The sequence below is a fragment of the Melospiza georgiana genome, chromosome 8 (assembly GCF_028018845.1).
Source record: "Melospiza georgiana isolate bMelGeo1 chromosome 8, bMelGeo1.pri, whole genome shotgun sequence".
Taxonomy (NCBI): Eukaryota; Metazoa; Chordata; class Aves; order Passeriformes; family Passerellidae; genus Melospiza; species Melospiza georgiana.
Genome location: NC_080437.1, coordinates 21,508,420 through 21,528,740, shown reverse-complemented (window position 1 = coordinate 21,528,740; position 20,321 = coordinate 21,508,420). Strand labels below are relative to the sequence as shown.

The window sequence follows — 20,321 nt, the reverse complement described above, 5'->3', positions numbered from 1 at the left end:
TATTTGAAAACCAATTAATTGGCATCAATTTAATCTTCTGAGGGAGAGCAAAGCGGAAGTAAAACACATCAAAATTGCCATTACCTGTGTTTCTACCAGATAACAAGAAACCAAGTAGACAGAGTGCACACAAATTAGCTCTTCATGAACACTGACCTTCCCCCTCAAGTCCACTCCGTACCTTCCACTCGGGAAGCCAGCTCCTCCATGGAGGAGGGAAAATGGCCACTATGTTAGACACACACATGAGTATTCACTGGAACAAGTTTCAAATCTAAGGAGGTGGATGTCAAATGCAACTCCTGCAATAGAGAAATTCAACATTCAGACTCAATCCTGCCACTTTTCCTGCTCCTTTGAACAAAGCAGACCCACGCTTTTTCTTTCCTCTGAAGGACCCTCCGTATCCATACGGAAGGAGAATGAGCAATTTGCTCTTTATAAACCTTTCTAAGAATGCTCTGTGAACAGAGATAACTGTGTACATTTCTCACTCAAAATTAAAGGAATCCACAAAAAACCTCCAAACACTCACAACATTCTGACTTGTAAATGAACCAAGTATTTTATGCAAACAGTTATGACATAGAACTGGGTATCACGTTAGTTTCTCTATTAAATGCCGCTGCTAAAGAAAACCATTTCAAGGTTGTCTGATAATGTAATTTTGTTTAAACTGTATTAAATTATGTATTTAATATGTATAGTGTAACTTTTTATAACTGTATGTTAAAGACCCAAAGAGAAGCTAGTTATTCAGAGCATATAATGAATATACAATACTTGAAGCAACAAAAATAGCAACACAATCAAGAGAAGCCCCTTGGGGCAAGTTGCACACGTTTAAGCAGATTGCTGCAGATTGGATTTGACTCTCAGTCAAGCTTGCAAGATGACAGAGAATTAACCTTTAAATCCCCCTTCTTACCTAAAGAAGCCTTCATGCAAGGATATGTTTATTTCTTACTCAAGGACGCCCTATATATGTCCTTGTACATCTATTATGTAAGTACAAAATGTTTAAAATGTAATTATAGTAAGCAATACTTGTAAATAGAGTTCTTAACTTATTCATATGAGCGCATGTGAAATGTTCATAAATACACTACAACCATCTCTGCTGTTTTGGTGTCCACATCAAATACTTACTAGAAATACTTTCTACGCCTACAGTGAGAAGTACTTACCAAAAATATATTTTATACAACATTAACTTACTCAGATTAACATGAAAACTTAATTTTAAAAAGTGTGACCCTCATATACAAAGTAATTTTCACCAGACAGAAAAAATATTGGCATAGTACTTTTTCATGTGCAGTCTGTTTCTTTGGAAACATGACTGAATGAATGTTTAAAGATGTGCTGCAAGTGAAAGAAGATGAACCCAGTACATTTCTCAAGCAATATACAGGCTTTATTTGTAAATTCAGGATTACACATGAAAGAAGGATTAACGTTCAGTCAATGGGAAGGAGATCAGAAGCCACAGATAACATGAAAGTCACGTACAACTCCAGTAGAAAGCTGCATGTTATTTTTTACACCAAAAATTTCACCAACCAAACATATTTTTATAGGTGGAATTGTAAGACATATCACATTACAACTAAAATTTAAAAGAAAGTCACAATAAAACAAACTTTTTAAAGGAGTAGGAGAGATAGAATACATATTTGACAAAATGCGATGTTCTCCAATAGCATTTGAAAATATTTACAGAGATTAATACCCAAATATTAAAATCTAAATAGCCAATAAATTTAAGGCTATTAATTCCTGTTTAATAAATTAAAAATATAAATAAAGTGTATGGCTTTAAACTACTCACACAATCTTACAAAATGCTCCTTTACAAAAATTTGGCAATAACTGAAGTTTGAGATCAAATAAAAAGCAGTGAACTTCCTTGTTGTAATGTTAATAAACTATATTCTTGTTTGTATAAGTTTGGGTGCCATATATATTTTGCACTGAACTGAAAAATTATTTCTCTTGTTTCAAGAGTATGCAGCCTACTACAAGAAATAAAGTTTTTAGATTTAAATCCTTCTACAAAGAAAATCCACCCAAATGGTCCATATGAGTGACTGTAGAAAAGGTATGCTGGCAGATAGGGGTCTCTGGAAAATTATGACTGGATTTCCAGACTTCCATCTTGACAACTCATGAAGAAAATCAGCCAACATCAAATGCAAGTTTTAGAGAAATAAATCTTGAAAATACTCATGAAACTCCTCTTCCCTGTAACAACAACAAAAAATAAATGTCAGAAAGTTCTGCTTTGGATTTGTACCTAGGAGATAATCTTTGAATAAAAAAGTTTTAGCAAACTTCTGATTAGAATTGTGAAAAGTATAGATAATTTTGACTTACTCACTACATTCCAATACCCTTCACATTTCCCTGTGTGAGCTGACCCTTAGGACCTGCCACTAAGATAATAATGCTATAGAGGGGGTAAGGCAGCAGTGCTATGGCAGTGGCTTAACAAAGGTTTTCCTCAAGAGTTGTGTATGTCCCCTCTTTAAATACACAATTTTAGGTCCATTGCATGGAAAGAGATTTGACATAACCTTTTATGTGTGAACACTCATTGCAACACTGGACAATTCTGTCTTGCAATTCTGAATGGACCCTGTACACTTCAGTAGCTGCAAGCTCAATCAAACTAACCGTGATTTTTCATCTGCTTCTTGTAGAGGACCTTTCAAAGAGTCAGCTTCTGAAGGACCATCTTCAGCACTGCTATCATCTGAATCTGTTAAAAAATTTAAAATGCTTACAAAATAAAATTTAAAATAATATTTTTTAAAATTAGATGGTATATTGCTAGAAGCAATGTTTAATTGCAACCATGAGAATAAACAGAACACTTTGCATAAAGTGAAAATGAAAATGTTTTGCAATGCTAATTAGTGTAATCAAAAAGATTCTTAGGTATCACAAAGCAATGTTTTGGTGAAACATAACAACAGCCATGTCAAAAAAATTATCTTGACAACAGCAACATAGCATTTTTTTTTCCTAAAACTAAATAATTACAAACCCAGGTACACAATATAGTTTCAATTTGTGATACTAGATTAATCAATTACCTTACTTAAACAATAGTTCTTATCAATTGTGACTTATCAGTAAATGAAATTATAAAAAACCACGGATTATTGCATAACTATTTCATATCAGTGTACAGGAATTTCAGATAAGAAACTCCACCCCCCACCCCCCCGAATCTTCCAATAAGTTTCCTGACAAAACAAATTTGGGCATGGCCCAAATCATAAGAAAAGTGCTTCAGGTCTTCCTGTATCTAACTGGGAAAGCCTAGGGGGTGAGGACATTCTTAAAAATGTATAGCAGAGCAGTGAAAACAGTCAATCACTTTAGACAGTCTGCAACAAGGACTGGCATGACCAGGAGATGGGGCCTGTTTCACAAAAAAAGGAACTGGAGACTGGACTCACTGAGATACAAGCAGTGGCTAAATGCATCCACCTGCAATAAATAGGTCTCTGAGGTACTACAGGTGGTAGTTGGAAAAGACATTAATTAAAGCCTAGGATTTATTTTAATTTTTTTTTTTGAGAAGAGTACATATCAGTTTAACTCCCTGAAGGAAAATGTAGCTATTATATCAGAAAAATACTATCCTTACACAGTACAGACTACACAACATGAAATTATTAACAAAGTACCTATTTTTGCACCCTCGGCTCTTTTTTGCAACAACCTGACTTCTCATTTTTTCTGATTATTTTCATTCTGTTATCTGCCCACATTTTTATTTTTTGATTAAACAATCTCCTCTTAAAATTCCCTACACTTTTTCTCCAAGATATGCAAACCTTCATATTTCTCCTTGTTTCAGACAGCATTCTTATCATATAAAATATTGAAACAGACAGCTAATAAAACCAAGATCAATGACAACTGTCTATGATATTATACAACTTATTACAAAACCATAAAGGATACTAAAATACCTTTATCAGAATTATCTGAATCGTCTGAAGAAACCTGATCTGTAAAGAAATATCAAAATAAAAAAAAAACAGTAAACAGCTTTTGATTTTATCTGTTATCTTATATTGTTTACAAAGATTTTTCTATCACAATCTCTTACACTAAAGATGTGTACATGCATGCACACACCACATTCAGAGAAAGAGAGCAAACACTGAAATAAAAAGATTTTTTAAATGAGTGCAAAGGTCATCAGTTTGAGCCTATTTATGTCAACCCAAGATCCCTGGTGTAAAAAGGTTATCTAACATTTCCAAAAGGCTTTCAACCCCAAAGCCTCATGGAATGAAATACTTCACAACCCTTTCTAGTATGCAACATCCAATGCTTGCACAAATTTCCCTTGCAGTGCATACTTTTCAAAAGGCTGTCCCTCTCTGTTAAATATAAGAAACTTATCTTTTTTCTGCATCTAGGAAATTTTACCTAAGAAATTTACCTTTTTGACTACCTTTGTTGCAGTCAAGAAAGTTACATATCTTTCTGTGTAACTAAAAGTATTTATACATAATAATATGTCTCCATCTATTAATCTGTTGCAAAACTCAGGTTCAATTAACCTGAGTATTTTAACAACTGAAGTTTTAAAGTTTAAATTTACCTTTACCAGTCTTTTTTTTGGACTTCTTTTTTGCTGAACGTGACAATTTTCTCTTCTTATTTTTTGGCTCCTTAGAGTTCTGTGCAGCTGTGCCTCTTTTCTTGCATGCTTTGACTTCTTTCCTCCTTTAAAAAAGATGAATGTACACCTCCTCTGTTATACGTACTTCTTATGCAACAGTAAATCTGAAATATTTAATTCAGTCAAATATTTGTCATATTTTCAGACACCTATCAGTAGCTAAACAGAAAAAAACTGATTCAGTTAAAAAAAAAAAAAAGTGCTATATAGAAATAGAGGAAAAATAATTACTGGGCTGAAATTAAGCAAATGAAACTTCTGTGGTGGTAGGGATGGAATTCTTCCAGCCTGGGGGTTTTGTGCTGTCATTAGCAGAGCATCTTAACTCTCAACAGTGACAAGTCAGTGGCTTTATAAGAACTCCAGAATATTCATGCTGTTTCAGGATAAATGAAGTTCCTAATCATCTCACTGATGTTTTGTCCCTGTGTGCTGCTCATCATAATTGTAATTTATCAGTAATTCAGTCCCCATTATTTTCAAAATATTTCATTACCGGTGATGGAAGTTTAGCTTGTGGGAACATTCTGGACATAGTCCTGAAAAAGAGAAAATGAGAACACTGCAGCCAAGAATCTGATAACCTGAAGCATAATTAAGAAAAATACAAAACTAGTTATAGCTAGATCCTTCAACATTGGCAACTTTTCCTTCAAAACACTAGTTACAATGTAATTGCACTCAGGATTGAAAAAATACATGATGAAAGTCTCTAGTACAAACTCAGATTTTACTAAATGCAAAGGACAATCACAAGTTTAGCACTGGCAGCTCTTCATTAAAGAACTATCAGTGTACAGACATCCCATTTATGGATCCTTGTGCACAGATCCAATTCTTCTGCAATTACACTGAAGACGTGTAAATCTCTTAGAGCTTTGTCAGAGACCAAGTGCTCCCACGTGGAATGTCTTGTGCACAAAAGGAAAAAGCCCCACTACTCACTCATTTTACATGAAGTAACTGTATAAACTGTACTAAGTCTAATTATCTGATAAACAGATCATCATGTACACAGTTCTGAATGAGAAAATCACAGTCGAGATGTAAGGATGGAAAATTGTTTAAAAATAGAACTTGAGAATTCTTTTTTAGAAGAAAACTCAAATATTTAAAATAAAATCAGTAAAGTCGAAGATGTGCAAGAAGTTGTCTGGTCCAAAGCCCTAAGGACTTCCAAGCCAAGTAACTGAATGAGCAATGACAATGTTGAAATTCTCCTTGCAATGCAGTATTGTCCATTAAACTAGAAATGCTTCTATGTGAAACAGCTTATAGCCAATTATTCAAATTTTATGGTATGCTACTTATACAGAATAAAGTTCTTAATCTGTAACAACTTTGTCATATATAATGATAACAGCAGCTCTCTCTAAATCAAGAGCACCATACTACTACCTGTGATTAATTCAACAAAATGATCTCCTATTCTGCCTTTGTCATGAACTCATATTATTATCACTGGGTCTCACTCAATAACATTCAAAGTACAAGATACTTGTCTTCTTTCAAGTGTACATATCCTAGAAGGGCTGACTTACTCAATTTTACAAGTGCATTCCTCTTTTCACCATGTTCAACGTAACCAAAATTCACCTCCCAGCTCTTCAGGCCTTCATTCTCCTCACAGTGTTTATTTCCACAGGAAAACTGACCTGTAAAGAGTAAAAACCAGCAAACTGTGGTTCAATGATTAACATTAATAATATGGGGTTGTTATTTCCAGTTCTGCTCTGTTTTTGGTTTTCATTTTCCATTTCTTTCAAATAAAAAAACCCCACAAATCTAAAAATAACATATAGATTAAGGAAATAATAACAGGGAACAACAAAGCAATCGTACTTGTCCAATATTGCCTATTTGCAAAGGAAAAAACATATCTGTGTTTTGAAATGTATGGATGAGAGTGTACATTATGAAATAATAAGCCTAATATGAACTCTGAAAAAATGAACGTCACCAGGATACATCCTATACCCCAAATGATTACTTACTTAGCAGATGCTGATGGATCAGAAGTTGTGATTCAGACATGCATCTTTAATGACATCAAATTATTCAAAGCATCAGGTTTGTACAGTACGAAGATGCCCACATGCTTTTTATGTAACTAGTGTACCTGACATACAGGACATACAATTTGTATTCTAGTGAATATCCATAAATACCTTTCCTTTAAGAAAAGGAAATTCAACTTCGTTAGAAATGCTATGTCAGCTTTAAAAGCTTCCTTTGGTTCATTATGTGAAAGCAACACTGATTTTAAAACAGATCTGCACATAATCAATTTTGTTTGCACCACTGAAGTCCCAATATTGGTGTAATAAAGATACATGCACTCCCTTTGCAGAGACTGATTTGTATGCAGAGCAGCAGAAAGGATGTGCATTAATAGGCTCACAAGCAGAACTGTTGGTGAACGATTAACCTCAGAAAATTCTGCTTAAGCAGCTAACTGATGGATTGGCAGTGTCCTCAGATACTTCAGTTCTGTAATGAAACACCACTTGCAATGCAAACATTTGAAGTAAAGAAAAAAACCAGAACTCTCACTAAAAAGCAAGTTTCAAATTAATATACATTAAGTATGTTTAACCCCACGTAAGGTATGGCTATCATACCCTATGTCATAGCAATCTCCAATATGATCTCCTTTCAAAACTTATGGCAAAGACGAAAGATGCCAAAGAAACAATTTGGCCTTTTCAATTAGTAATACATCACGTCTTCTTTCACTTATCCTAGCCCTTCTTTTTTGTAACCATGCAAAGACAGGCACCAAATGCAAAGCAACCAAATGGGAGTACTCCATTCCTGCATGCCCTTGTTACCACCTCCAAACCTTGGTAAAAGTGCACCAGCAGTGGCTCTCATCACTACTGTACATCACCACTGACCCATCTACAGCAGTACATACAATAGGTACATACAAGGCTAATGCTAACGCTAATTATCAGTCAGGTAGGTGTAGATGCGTTATTACATTTAATTAAGCAATTTCTATGGTTGATTTATATTGTAAAATAGCATAAATGATCCACGGGTGTTTTTAAAAGGATTTTTTGGAACCACACTTAGCACGTCCGACACGCGCGAGCGGGTTGGCTTCTCGCGCCCCCCTGTGGTGAAAGGGAGGATTTACCCACTCCTGCTCCCATTGCTCGTTTTTCATTAGGATCCCATTAAAAAGCTTGGAATATATAATTCTGCACTTTCCCCCACATTTTAAAATATGAAGTACCACATATTAAACATATAAAGCTATAATTTTTCCCTCACGAAGACATAAAAATAATTTACTTCTCATTTAATCTTAATTATCTTGGTAAGGTATTCAATACAGCATGTAATTTTATCAAATGTAACTATCCATTAATATAATGTGTAGTGCTAAATGCAACATATGACTACAACTACCTTTAGAGGCTCTAACATTTACAGTTCAAAAATCCCCACCATTAATGTTCATGCTTTCTACTCTGAAATACTTTTTTTTTTTTTTAAATCATGAATGCATTTCTAACTGTTTGAAATATATTACAATACAGGTGTTTGCAACAGCTGTTTAAACAACTGTAACTGAGTGAAACTCATCAGCAACTCCATGCAATATTCTGGCATGTGCATCCATGACTTCAGAAACCCACAAGTGTATGAGAAACCCACAAGTGTATGTATGTTCCACCCCAGGAACAGCAATACTTGACCCACCTCGCTTGCTTGCTCAGCATGTTGAAAAAGCCCAAGCACCTCTGCCATGGAACAAGGACCACTGTGCAAAGTCCCAGCAACACACTGGTAAGACTTCTCACCCAGAATTAAGGTGCTGATTTAGAGGCAGGATTGGGAGACATGATAATCATTCCCACCAAAGCTTTCAAAATCAGTTTAGTCTAAGACAGGTCTCACACAAGAAACTTTAATTAAAAAGTTTTGCAGAACAGCACTGGAGAAACTGTTAATCAATAAATTATATCCTGAAGAAAACTACTGAGAGATTTCAATTACAGGTATCAAAAGCTGCTAATGAGGTAGAAGAACTGCTAGAGAAAAGCAGGTAAAAAGCCCACCCATGAAATTCTACATTATCAAACATATTAAGGTGGTGCTCATTACAGAAGTGACCTTGTGAAAATGAACTATATGCTCTTTTAATTGTAATATGTGCAGATCAGCGTGCAATCTAAACCTATGTAGCATAAAACAGGAAAGCTGAAAGACATGTCAATTTATTGTACATTATTATCTGATAAACTTACAGGTATTATCAAATATTATCTAACAAAATTATGTCCAAAAGCAGCAAGAGGAGCATCAAGAAGAAATCTAACATAAAATGAAAGACAGCATTACCTTTTCCTGAAATTACTTCTTTTTCATGTCGCCATCGAAATCCAAACTGTTAAGATAAGAACCAAAATTGAGTTGTGAATAGTCAATATATTAAGCACTGTAAAGACTAATTTCAGTTGATTGGTGTCCTTCATGTGGCTCATCCTTTTAATTCTGGTCATGAAAATTTAATTTTTTCTCTTTTAATTAAAAATATCTCTCTGCCTCAGCTTGCTAGAACAGTATTTTTAAAATAAAAACAGTTTAAGTATTTGTATTTTTATTTTTACAGGAAGTCCTCCATGCTGAAAAACAATTACAAAAACAAACATATTAACATTGCCAAGTACAAGACAAGTTGGCCTAGAAATCTGGAAATGAAAACAAAATAATAAAATGTATTTTATTTAATGACCAGGTGTCAAACAGATTTCATTTCTTAGCAAATAGGACACACTTCCAATCTGCTAAGCTAGAAAACAAAGTACAGAGACAGCAAATAAGAAATTCTCTAGGAAAATAAGACAACAAAGGGAACATTTCCAGTCCAGTGCATATCAAAGTAAAACTTAAATGCAGAGCACCCTCCTGCACTGCACTGCAAAGCTGACAATAGAACTATCTGACAATACAGATGGTCATTTATCAGCCTCAAAGTTTGCAGACAAGATGCACTGAAGGTTCAAAGACAACCTTGACCTAGAAAACTCTTACCTGGGGAAAGTGTCAGGAGTAACAGACCCAGCAGAAGCAAGAGCTGTCAGAACACTCTTCCACTGTCTCTACAGAGCCTCACACCAGAGGTTCACCTTGGCATTTCTGATTAAATGCAAACACCAGTGAAGACCAAGCCAGACTTGGTCATCAGCAGGTGAAGCAGCCTGGGAGCAAGAAGGGTGAGTGGGTCTGCAGCTCTGGCTGTGAGAGCACCTGAGAATCTCTAGGGATGAGAGCAGGGGAGTCCCAGCAGTGTGTGTGTGTGTGTGTGTGTGTGCAAATGAGTACCAGCAACTGGAACATGCCTGTGGCCTCAGGGGCTCATCTGTTTTCTTCTGAGCTTCTGTTTTTGAGTAGGTGGTTCTGCTTATTTTTCAGATTCTCAAAGGAGATGCTCCCATGAAACCTTTATCCAGTCCTTCGTAAAACAGTGGTTAACTTCAGAAGAAAAGCTGCTAAAGAGATCTGAGCTACAATTTCTATGCAGAGATCTTTAGAAAACCAATCTAACTAGAAGATTTTGGCCAGTAGCAAACAATTACAGCTGTGAAAAGACAGATGAGCACATAAGTGCAAGTCTCAATCTGTGCAAAGTGCAAGTCTCAATCTGTGCAATATATGTACTTAAAACAACAGAGAAAACTGACCTCCAACTTTTGCTTTCACACCAAGTAGCATGATACAGAATCACAGAACCAAAGAACAGCTCAGGCTGGAAGGCACCTCAACAGACTACCAGCTTCAACCTTCCATGGGGAAGGGAGCCCAGATGAGATTATCTATCACCCTGGGCAACTGCATCGGAAAAACCTCCAGCAATGGGGATCCCACTGTGCCACTGGGGAGGTTGTTCCAGCAACTGATTGTTCTCACTATAAAAGAATTTCTTATATTAAGATGAAGCATCACAACTATCATGCAAAAGGCCAACTAGCTGAGAAGCTTTTATCTACCCAGCACTTCTCATAGCACCAGCACTGTAAAGCAAAAGGCACAGGGGGCTAAAGATATCCAGCTTCCAGTTTCTGGAGATGCAGAAATAAAAATTAAGGCAGGAAAAATCTGAAAGCACAGACTGTATTCCATCAGTGCAAATGGGATGAGCAGCTTATTTAAGACTTCCAAGAAAAAAGCCTGCTTTGAAATCCTTCTGTACCAAACATGGGCATGGATAAATCAGTCACTGAGAAAAATCTCATACTTTCTTCTATTTTTTCTAAGAATTTCTAAGAAAGGACTATCACATGATCAGAATGTATTTGAGAAAAGGAAGCATATATATTTTACAAATTGCCTGACACAGCACTTATGCTGACATGGCAATTCCAAAAATAGAGGTAATGACTTAGGAGCATAAATGGGAACAGAGAGTGACCTCAAAGGATAGACACACTTGAAGTCTGACAGGGAAATACTGTTCACACAACACAAGAAAACACACACAGACACACACACACACACAAAAAAATCTGGGGCAGAACAGTTTCCCACAAAAGACAGCAAACATATGGAAACTTGGCACAGTAGTGAGAGAAACAAAATCTGTAAGCATGCTCAAGGGAAATCAGCTGGGGGGATGGGGGATGGAATGGACATTGAGGGATAGGAAATACCTACAGGAAAATAAAATCAAATTTAATCAGAAAAGAAGGGAAGGCATCTTCAGCATTTTAGCTTTTGTTGATTTTAACTGCATTTTTGTATTTTACTGTCCCAATTGTCTTTAGATGACTGGTCAGCTTTTTTTCTTAACAGAGCTAAGCCCAGTCCTTGCAAATATTTACCAGTGAATGTAATTTTCAATACTATAAAATAGTTGAAAAGAACTATATAGACTGGGTTACTGTGTGCTAGAAACATCAAGACACATCTGAGTTCAGCACCAGTCTTTGGAAAAACACAATAGGAAATTCATGTATACTCTCTGACTAAGAAGTTAGTCAGCCAAAAACTTGGAAAAAACAAAGGCTGTTCCAGTTAAGAAGAAAACCTGGTGCTGGAATTGGGCTGCTCCTCTTCAGAAATTCTATTTATTTACAAGGCACATACAAATCCTGTTTCCACAAACAGAAAAGAACAACCAGCAAAAGATGCTGCTTTAGAATAGACTTTTCCAAAATTGTTTCTGCCAGCATTCAAGTACAAAACTCTTTTTTAGACTTTTTTTTCAACAGTAACATTCCATGGGGTTTTAGGCTTCATCTACTGCTCCTCTCCAAGCAACCTCTCCAGCCTTCTTTCTTTAACCCCTTTGCATTTTCTGCCTTTCACACACAATGTACCTCTTCATAAAACATCATCTGACAGAAATGTTCCTATTCCCACAGAAGCACATTTTTGAGGCAGTGACAATACTTGGATTCAAACTGCTGCTTGTAAGTAACTTGACAAATTCTCAGAGCTCCCTTTCTATGGAAGGAGTACTAACATTCTGGTTTTACAACATATCCACAATCATAAGGCAATTTTTAAAAAAGGTTATACTTCAAAACCCAAGATGATTTACACTAAGGAAAGATACCTTATTTTCTTTGTATCTGCTGAGATCTGCTATACAGTATTCTTTGAACAATTTGTCATAATACTTCTTTGCAAGCCTCTTCTCCCTGAAACAAAAAAGTAATATAGAAGACAACATAATTTACTTTACATTGTAATGATATTAGCAAGACAAAGACATGTGGTTTCATTGAAAGAACACAAGTTGTAGACCTAGAAATGCAACAGATACATAATCATTAAACTAAGGAGTAATTTCCATAAAACTGGAAAAATAAATATAAAATAAATCCACAGTACATACTAAACTGTATTTTTTTCAAACTCTGCTTTCTTCAGAGTTTTTGAACGGTTATTTGGATCTCAGAGAATCACTATTATTTATTAGTTCTTTCTGTCATCAATTCATGTTGGCATTTGAGCAATATTACAACATGAAAGACCTTCTAATGGTCTTTCATTTTCAAATGCATCAAAGAATGATCAAGTATGCACAGTAATTCTTAATTAGTAAGGGAAACCACAAATTTAGTACAAGCAATCTAAAAATAACATATCCTATAATAGTTTCAGGTACCAATTCATGTCTGCTTCATCTTCTTCATTCCACAGGAATCTATGGTTTTCTCTAATAACATCCAGATCTGTCTTGTCATTTGCTCTGTAAAAGGACACACCTTTTTTTAGTACAATGTAACATTAAAATGAAAAGCCATCAAATAATAATTTGGTAAGTATCAATATTTTAGAGTTCTGATCTCTACCTCACAGCATAAAGGAATATATTTCTATGAAATAAAACTACCAAAAATGTATTCCCTGGCATACCTGTTCCCAAATAAAAAAACTCACAGTTGAAAAAGGCCACTGAAATTGTGGATGACTTGATCCTGTCTGAAAACACTTTTATAATCTTTATTGAGGACAGTGATGTTAAAAGGCAGTAATGGATAGCTCTAAAGAAGTTATTATTCTGGACACTGGATAGCAATTCTGCACACTCAGAAGTATTTCAGACTGTTATTTTGAAGATTCTGACAGATATTTCTCAATGTACCCTCCATTAATGATCACCTGTCATCCTTCCTTTTACATAACAAAACAAGAATAATTCAGCTCATGGTAAGGTCTTACCAAAAAATATAAAAACAAAAAGAAACAAGACAGTTTTGTGTTTGGGTATTTCCAATTACTGTAGTTACCATTTGTGACCAAAATAATTAGTAATTTGACACACAGCTACATCCATCTCTGCCCCCAAAGCTATGATATATATTCAACAGTTTTACAAAGCAGGGAGTTTTGAGGTCAGGAGGGGAAAGGTTGCCAACAGCTCTCACCCAGATCTTCGGAAATCCTCTATTTTGCCGCCATAGTATAAAATGTAGTCATGCACAAACTTCTTATGTCTTTCATACTGAATAAAGCGATTAAGGATTGTTTCAGAACTTATTTCCTTTTGCCACAGTTTTAAATAAAAAAAAAACCAACCAAAATCTTTTTATATATTTAAGAGAAAGACTTTTCTCCTCACAAACAATTTAGTAATTTCCAAAAAACAAAAGAGAATGCAGTTAATTAGGAACTTTTACTTAATAACCTCTCATAGAAGCTAATTTCCAAATACAGGAATTCTAGGCAATTTCATCTTTAAAACCTCATTCTTCATTTATAAAACCTTTATCAAAGATGCTCTGTATGCATATACACAGAAACTTGGTTCATTTTTTCAACTGTGATTTAGACAACAGCCTCTTTGTACTGCAGTTTTAGTTTAAATCAGGTTTGTACTTTTCTATTATAAAAACAATCTGGCTACTAAAATGGAATAATTTGTTACATTTCTACCACCAACAAACAAATAAAAGTTGTATGCTTTAGTTTGGAAATGAAAATCACAGAAAAATATGTAGTGCTTCTTAGAACACTTTGGCCTCGTTGTGAGGCCAAAACAGAAACATAATTTGAAACACATTTTGTACCACAATTTGAGCAAAATGTGTAATTACTTATTCAGAAAATAAATGTCTTCACAAATAAAAACTTTATATATGGCTTCTTAAAAGATTTTCAATTCACTTTTATCTCAGCAGCAAAAAGAAGCTCCTCTGAGGAATGACTCAGTATCTGGTGCTGCACTATCACTGATTGTGGTAACTGAGAAATCCCAGTATTTTACCACAATGGATAACCTCTGCCCCATCTTCAAACCTGAAAAATGAAACAGAAGGATACAGCATCCATCGATATCAAGTGAAATCTTCTTTTTCTTGCTTCTTCCCTGTTAATAACAAACATGTTCCAATGAAAACTATCTTTCCATTAAGAGGAAAATGTCTCACAAAAGCAATATATAAAAGATACCTATCACATTCTTCAGCGGCAAATTGTCTGTGAACCACACTGCCTTGTTTTGGTTTTTGGAATGGCTTTATCAGAAGGGCATTTTCCTGTATTCTAAAGGTGGGAAATAGAAAGAAAAGTTAGTCAAGAACTTTTCATAAGCAATAAAATTTTCAAGTGCTAAACCTTGCACTATCTTGAGTAACAAAAATTGTTATATTGTTATTTTCTACAAGAATATAATGAAACTTCAGAACCAACATCAGCTTGGACTTTACCTCACTTGTAGAACAAAATCAGAAAGGCATTTGCTTCCAGCTGGCATTTAAAGGCAATTGCTTAAAACAGCAATTTGTAATACTTGTTTTTATTATCACTATATAATCACAATGCTAAAACCTGGAAGATGCTTCAGTTTCACTCTGATATTTAAAGTCCTTTACAAATCTCAGTTGGACAGGAAAGTAGGAACAGGAAGGACAGTGCATTCACTGAGAAAGACTGACTGGCAGTAACCCTATTCCACCCTTTCATGCCAATGTATCAACACCTCATTAAACAGCTCTGCATCTTGTAGTGCAATCACAAGAATTACAAATTTGAAAGTCAATTGCCATGTAATGAACCATATTTGTCAGTAGACAGCTAAAATTACTTTTAGGGTTCAACAAAGTAATAAAAAGTTAAACATTTTAGCTAGTAAAAGGTATATTTAGTTAATTTCATTCATAAACTGAGATGAAGAAAAGGTTTTTTCCCATAATTATCAGTGGGCAGAAAGCATGGTAATCAGAAACCTGAAGAAAACAAGCCAGGGAATTTGTTTCTAGCTGTGAAATATAGGACTCTAGAAACTTAAGGTATCATTTACTCAAAAGGATCTGTAAGCACAAAATTCCCTTAAGAAGGGTCTATAAAACAGCAACTTGGAGAGAATTTAAGACTACTATTTTCCTTAAAGTAAAAATAAATACAATGATAGAGCAAAAAAGGAACCCACGTAAGAGCCCTACGGGGAATCAGCAGTTGTGTGCCAGAACAAGGATAACAATGGTATTTTTGAAAGGCTTCTGATGGTTACTTAATATTCCACCTAGAAAGTGGAATGGCAGAATATGCAATGGCACCTAAATAAAATGAAATCTGAACAAAACCAGTGATTATTTTAATGGAGAATGGCTGTATTTATTAAATAAATTAAATGGCACAATGCATGCTATTATTTCAAAGATTAAAACATGATTTTTTTCCCCCCAGAATGCAATTAGACACTACAAAATCCATTATTTCAATTCTCCTACAAAGGAAAAATATGCAAGAGTCCTAGGACAGTTTCCAGAAAGTCTTCTTAAATAAAGTCCAATAAAAGAGCAAGGGAGAGACAAGAAAAAGTAAGAAAAGTACATGCAAAGTGTAGGCCAAATATTCAGTATGATGCAGAAAGTGTCAAGGTGTTTTGCAGTTCAAAAGCAAAATCAATAAATTAACAAATAAATCAGATCAGACTACAAAATTCCAGGTCACTAACTGTGCAAATTACTGAAAGTATTGGCCAAGGTCATCTCAAATAAGAGATGTGCAGGTGCATTTCAAGGATTGATCACAACACAATTTACCAATTCCCAGGTCTCCTCAAAAATTAAATAATAAAGAAGTAGCATCAGTTCTTCACTTTGTATCTCTATGTGTTTTGTATCTACAAAGCCTGCTACCACTTGGCCTTTTTTGCCTTGCTCTCCTAGCAGTTCCATTTGTCCTGATGGATCACAGTGGTGTGAACAGTGCTGCCAAAACCCAGCAGTGGATACTAATGCTTGGAAAAACAAAACACTCTGCTCCAAGAACTGAGGGGCAAATACACACCAGATGGAGATGGCAGAACAGCTCTTAATCAGCTGCCCCTGGAGATGACAAGCTTTGGCAAGCTTGAGATGAGGAGATGCAGAAATCAAAGAGATTGATTTTTTCAAAAACCATTTCAACACCAGACCTTACATGCAACAGCATCACCTTGTATGCACACTAAGAGGCCATTTGTACAAAATACATAATGCAAAGTGTTAATTCTGTACTACATTACCTTTTAGTCTTTTGCAGAGACTTCTCTCCACTCTCCTCATCACTAAAATCAGAATCATAGCCTCCATGGCCATGTGCCTGGAAATAATAGACCAGTCAATATATCTGCTAATGCAATATGGATATGGCATCATTACAAATCAGCACTGTCCATCATGCATAAATAAAAGACAGAGAGACAGAGAGCAAGCGAACTAGTGCAAATTCTCACATGTCTAAGCCAAACAAAATTCCACAGACAATGCAAAGCATATTCCAAATAATACAGGGCAAAGAAAGATCACTTTGTAAAATAGATCACTTTACAGATAATTTATATGCATATGTCCTCATATTTAATCTTCACACAGGTGCAGCAAACCAGAAGTATGATAAACACCTTGGGTTTTTATTTTCTAAACAACGTTCCTTATGTAAGACAACCATGAATATCTTCCCCAGGAGCTAGTCTTTCAGGGGGCTGGATGACAGCAAGTGATATGTCCACATTATAAATGAAGGAAAATGGGAATAAAAGTTTATTGGGCTGTCATGCAACATTTTAGATCATTAGATCTTACACTGGTAGCTGTAAATCTGAAAAAAAGACCCAACTCCAGATGATGATTTTGATGACAAAAATACCTCACAGAAATGCCATGGTGAGGAGTCAGAGTACCCTCTACTGACACCAACAACTGCTTTGTATTGTGCACAATATGTAAAACACTGTCTTCTCAAACTGTCAGTGAAGGACTCATTTTAAGATTTTCAAAAATCCCTTGCTATTATTATTAATAAACAAATGCTGTAATGTTCCTCCCACTCTTCTGGATGCTTCTGAAGAACACATAACTCTCCTACACATATATATTTCAAAAAAAGAAAATCAGAACTTTTTCTGAACTATTTCCTATTTCCCATGAGACATAAAAATCGTCCATTACCAAACAAAACAGAAACAAACCAAAAAATCAAACAACCCCCCCAACAAAACCCCAAACCAAATAAACAACTGCAGCAGATCTCTGCTGTAAACCATCCTCATGCACTTGCAAAAAAGCAGCAACAATGTAGTCTCATAGCTAGGTGGTTCTAGTAGTCAACTTGTCACTACTTTTGTTAATGAAGCTTATATGGTTTTTAGCAAATCTGAACACTCTATAAGTATGCAGCAAATATATTTGCTGCACACTTGGCCTCTAAATTTAAAAAATATCATGCTAATCTGGGAATATTTTAAATGGCATTAGTAATGCTTCCCAAATGAACACCGAGAGCTTCCTTCACACTCAACGCCTGGGAAGTCTCAGCCAACACCATGACCATGAAAGCCCCAGACAGATGAAGTACTGAAACAGGTGAGAAAGCTCAAATGAAAGGAGATTCTCACAAAGCAGTTGCCCTTGGATGATATACCCCAGGAAAGGAACAGACATCCTCACTAACCAGCTCTCAAGTGATTCCAGGAATGATTCAAATAAAAGAAAAAAGGATGCAAGAAAAGTTACTCCAACAGAGTCATACTGTAGGGCTCTCAGAAGCTGGTGACTGCCTTTTGTGAAGTTGACTGTGAGTATAAGGGCAGGTCTGGCTAAGGACTAGGCTGCTTTTCCAACAGGAAAGCTCTTCACAGCTTCAGACATTCTTCTGAATCACTGCAATACCTCACAGATAAAAATTCTGAGTGAAAAACAACACAACCCATGACTGATGATCACTCCTGACACTTGTGGATCACTCGTCTGTTGAGGCAACAGCGGGACAGGTGCTGCATTGATGCTGGGTTTGACAGCAGCAGCTCCAGCAGGGCTGGGTGACACTCACAGAGACTGGGACTGAATGGTTTCTAACCTCTCACCTCAGGTCCAAGATGACCTGACTCTTGGTAAAACATGCCTACTTCATTTCAGGAACTCCATCAAAGAACCCCATCCATAAATGAACCTTGCCATTTTGGAAGGACAATGTAAACAGACAACTACAATCCCAGATAAGGAAAACATATTTAATATTTAACTGTAGAAATAGACAAGCAGATACCAAAGCTTTGTGCCTAACCTAGCAGATATAGACATGGACATGCACAATCAACAGAATTTAAAATAACTACTTTCACTATTTAGTAAGCCCTTCAACACAAACTTTGCTTTGACGGAATTTGTGAGACTCAGAATGCTTCTAGTTAATTACTAATACAAATACCAAGTGTTTTCTCAAAACACGAACCTGAAAGCTGACTTAAATGGTACAATGTATTTTGCTGTTGCGCCAACTTTGATTTTTTTATTCCCAAACAATAAAACAAACTGAAACCACAAAATTAAAACAAGCACAAATATGCTTTGGAGTACATTTAGCTCACACTTAAGTAATCCGAACATCTTGGATTAATTAATGATGAAACAACTGGAGACAGAACAGAGTCCACTACACTCTTGGCTCCTAAAACCCACACAAAACACAACTGATGTCAAACTGAGATACCAACTCTCGACATCAATTCAGGACACTACAGACTGCCCAGCACTGCATCTACAGCAGGTATTTGCATCCAGAGAAGACACCTCCTTTAAGCCTCTCCAATGAGGTAAACACACACTTGTGAAATGTGTCCACTCTTGACCACAACATGTGACTGAACATGAAACAATAGTCAAGAAGAAGAAAGAAGGCAAAACAATCCTATAAAATATTCCCAACTCGTGGCTCCTGACCTCGGGCCCAGTCATGCCACTGTCCTCATAAGCCCATCCTCCCTTTTATCTGCCCAGCACATAGGTCTGTGGCGGTGTCTGCTCACAACCAGATGTGACTTGGAACAGCCCTGAGTGCTTGTTTTGGTACAAACTATTTGGGGAGGGTATGAAGGAAGCACAGGATCTATAAGAGGACTTGAGGAGCCATCCTTGATGGATAAAAGATGCTGTGTGGAAGGTCAGAATGCTTCACTGCAACATGCTCTTCCCACCTTGATGTTGTCTATGAAGTTTTGCCACCCCACTTGGTGCAAAAACCTGAGAATAAGCAACTTGATTCTTCCTTGTAAAACCTATTACAAGGCGTGCCTGCATATACTATACAGTGAACGGCCCTAAGAAAGAGAAAAAAGCACTCGCAAGATATTTCCCCTTTATTACAGCTATGAAAGAAAAAGTAGGACTAAAAGGTAGCTAACAGCAGATCACGACATCAAGGATTAGAGTTTTGTGGAGCTTCAGGGAGAAACCGAACACCGGCCAGTCAGACGTCGCTTCTGAAGCAGTTCTTTCTTGTCGGCTATCCTGCAGCGGCCCAGCGCTGTCCCGGCCCGCCTGACCCTTCCTCCGCCGCCGCAGTGGGGCACAGGGACGGGCCCCGGCGGCCCTTCCTCCGCCCGCCCCGGCCCCGCCGCCATGGAGGCCGCGGCCTCCGCCGGGCCTGTCCCCGCCCGCCTCTGCCGGGCCCCCTCCATCCCTCCCTCCCGGCCCCACTCACGGCCGCGGAAAGGCGCAGCTGCTCGGGCTCCATGGCCGCGGCGCGGCGAGGGCCGCCTCCGCCGCCCGGCCCTGCTGCCGGCCCCGGCGCTGCTGCGCTCCCGGAAAGCAGGGTAGAGGCGGAGCAGGGCCGCACCGCGGGCTCCCTTCCTCCCTCCGTCCCTCCCTCCGCCGCGGGCGGGCGGCGC

General features: G+C 36.8%; 1 protein-coding gene across 1 annotated transcript; it reads right to left on the bottom strand.

Annotated features, from left to right (window-relative positions):
* Nucleotides 1-1,395: 1,395 nt before the first annotated feature.
* LOC131086446 (protein FRA10AC1) lies at nucleotides 1,396-20,216 on the bottom strand. The gene is made up of 14 exons (XM_058029462.1): nucleotides 20,135-20,216; nucleotides 16,680-16,756; nucleotides 14,621-14,713; nucleotides 14,492-14,537; nucleotides 13,597-13,673; nucleotides 12,834-12,917; nucleotides 12,279-12,363; nucleotides 9,062-9,107; nucleotides 6,250-6,363; nucleotides 5,205-5,247; nucleotides 4,628-4,752; nucleotides 3,987-4,025; nucleotides 2,677-2,761; nucleotides 1,396-2,244 (listed from the first exon to the last, which is right to left on the bottom strand). The coding sequence occupies exons 1-14, from the start codon at nucleotides 20,165-20,167 to the stop codon at nucleotides 2,202-2,204; spliced, it is 990 nt and encodes a 329-aa protein (XP_057885445.1). The 5' UTR covers nucleotides 20,168-20,216; the 3' UTR covers nucleotides 1,396-2,201.
* Nucleotides 20,217-20,321: the final 105 nt, after the last annotated feature.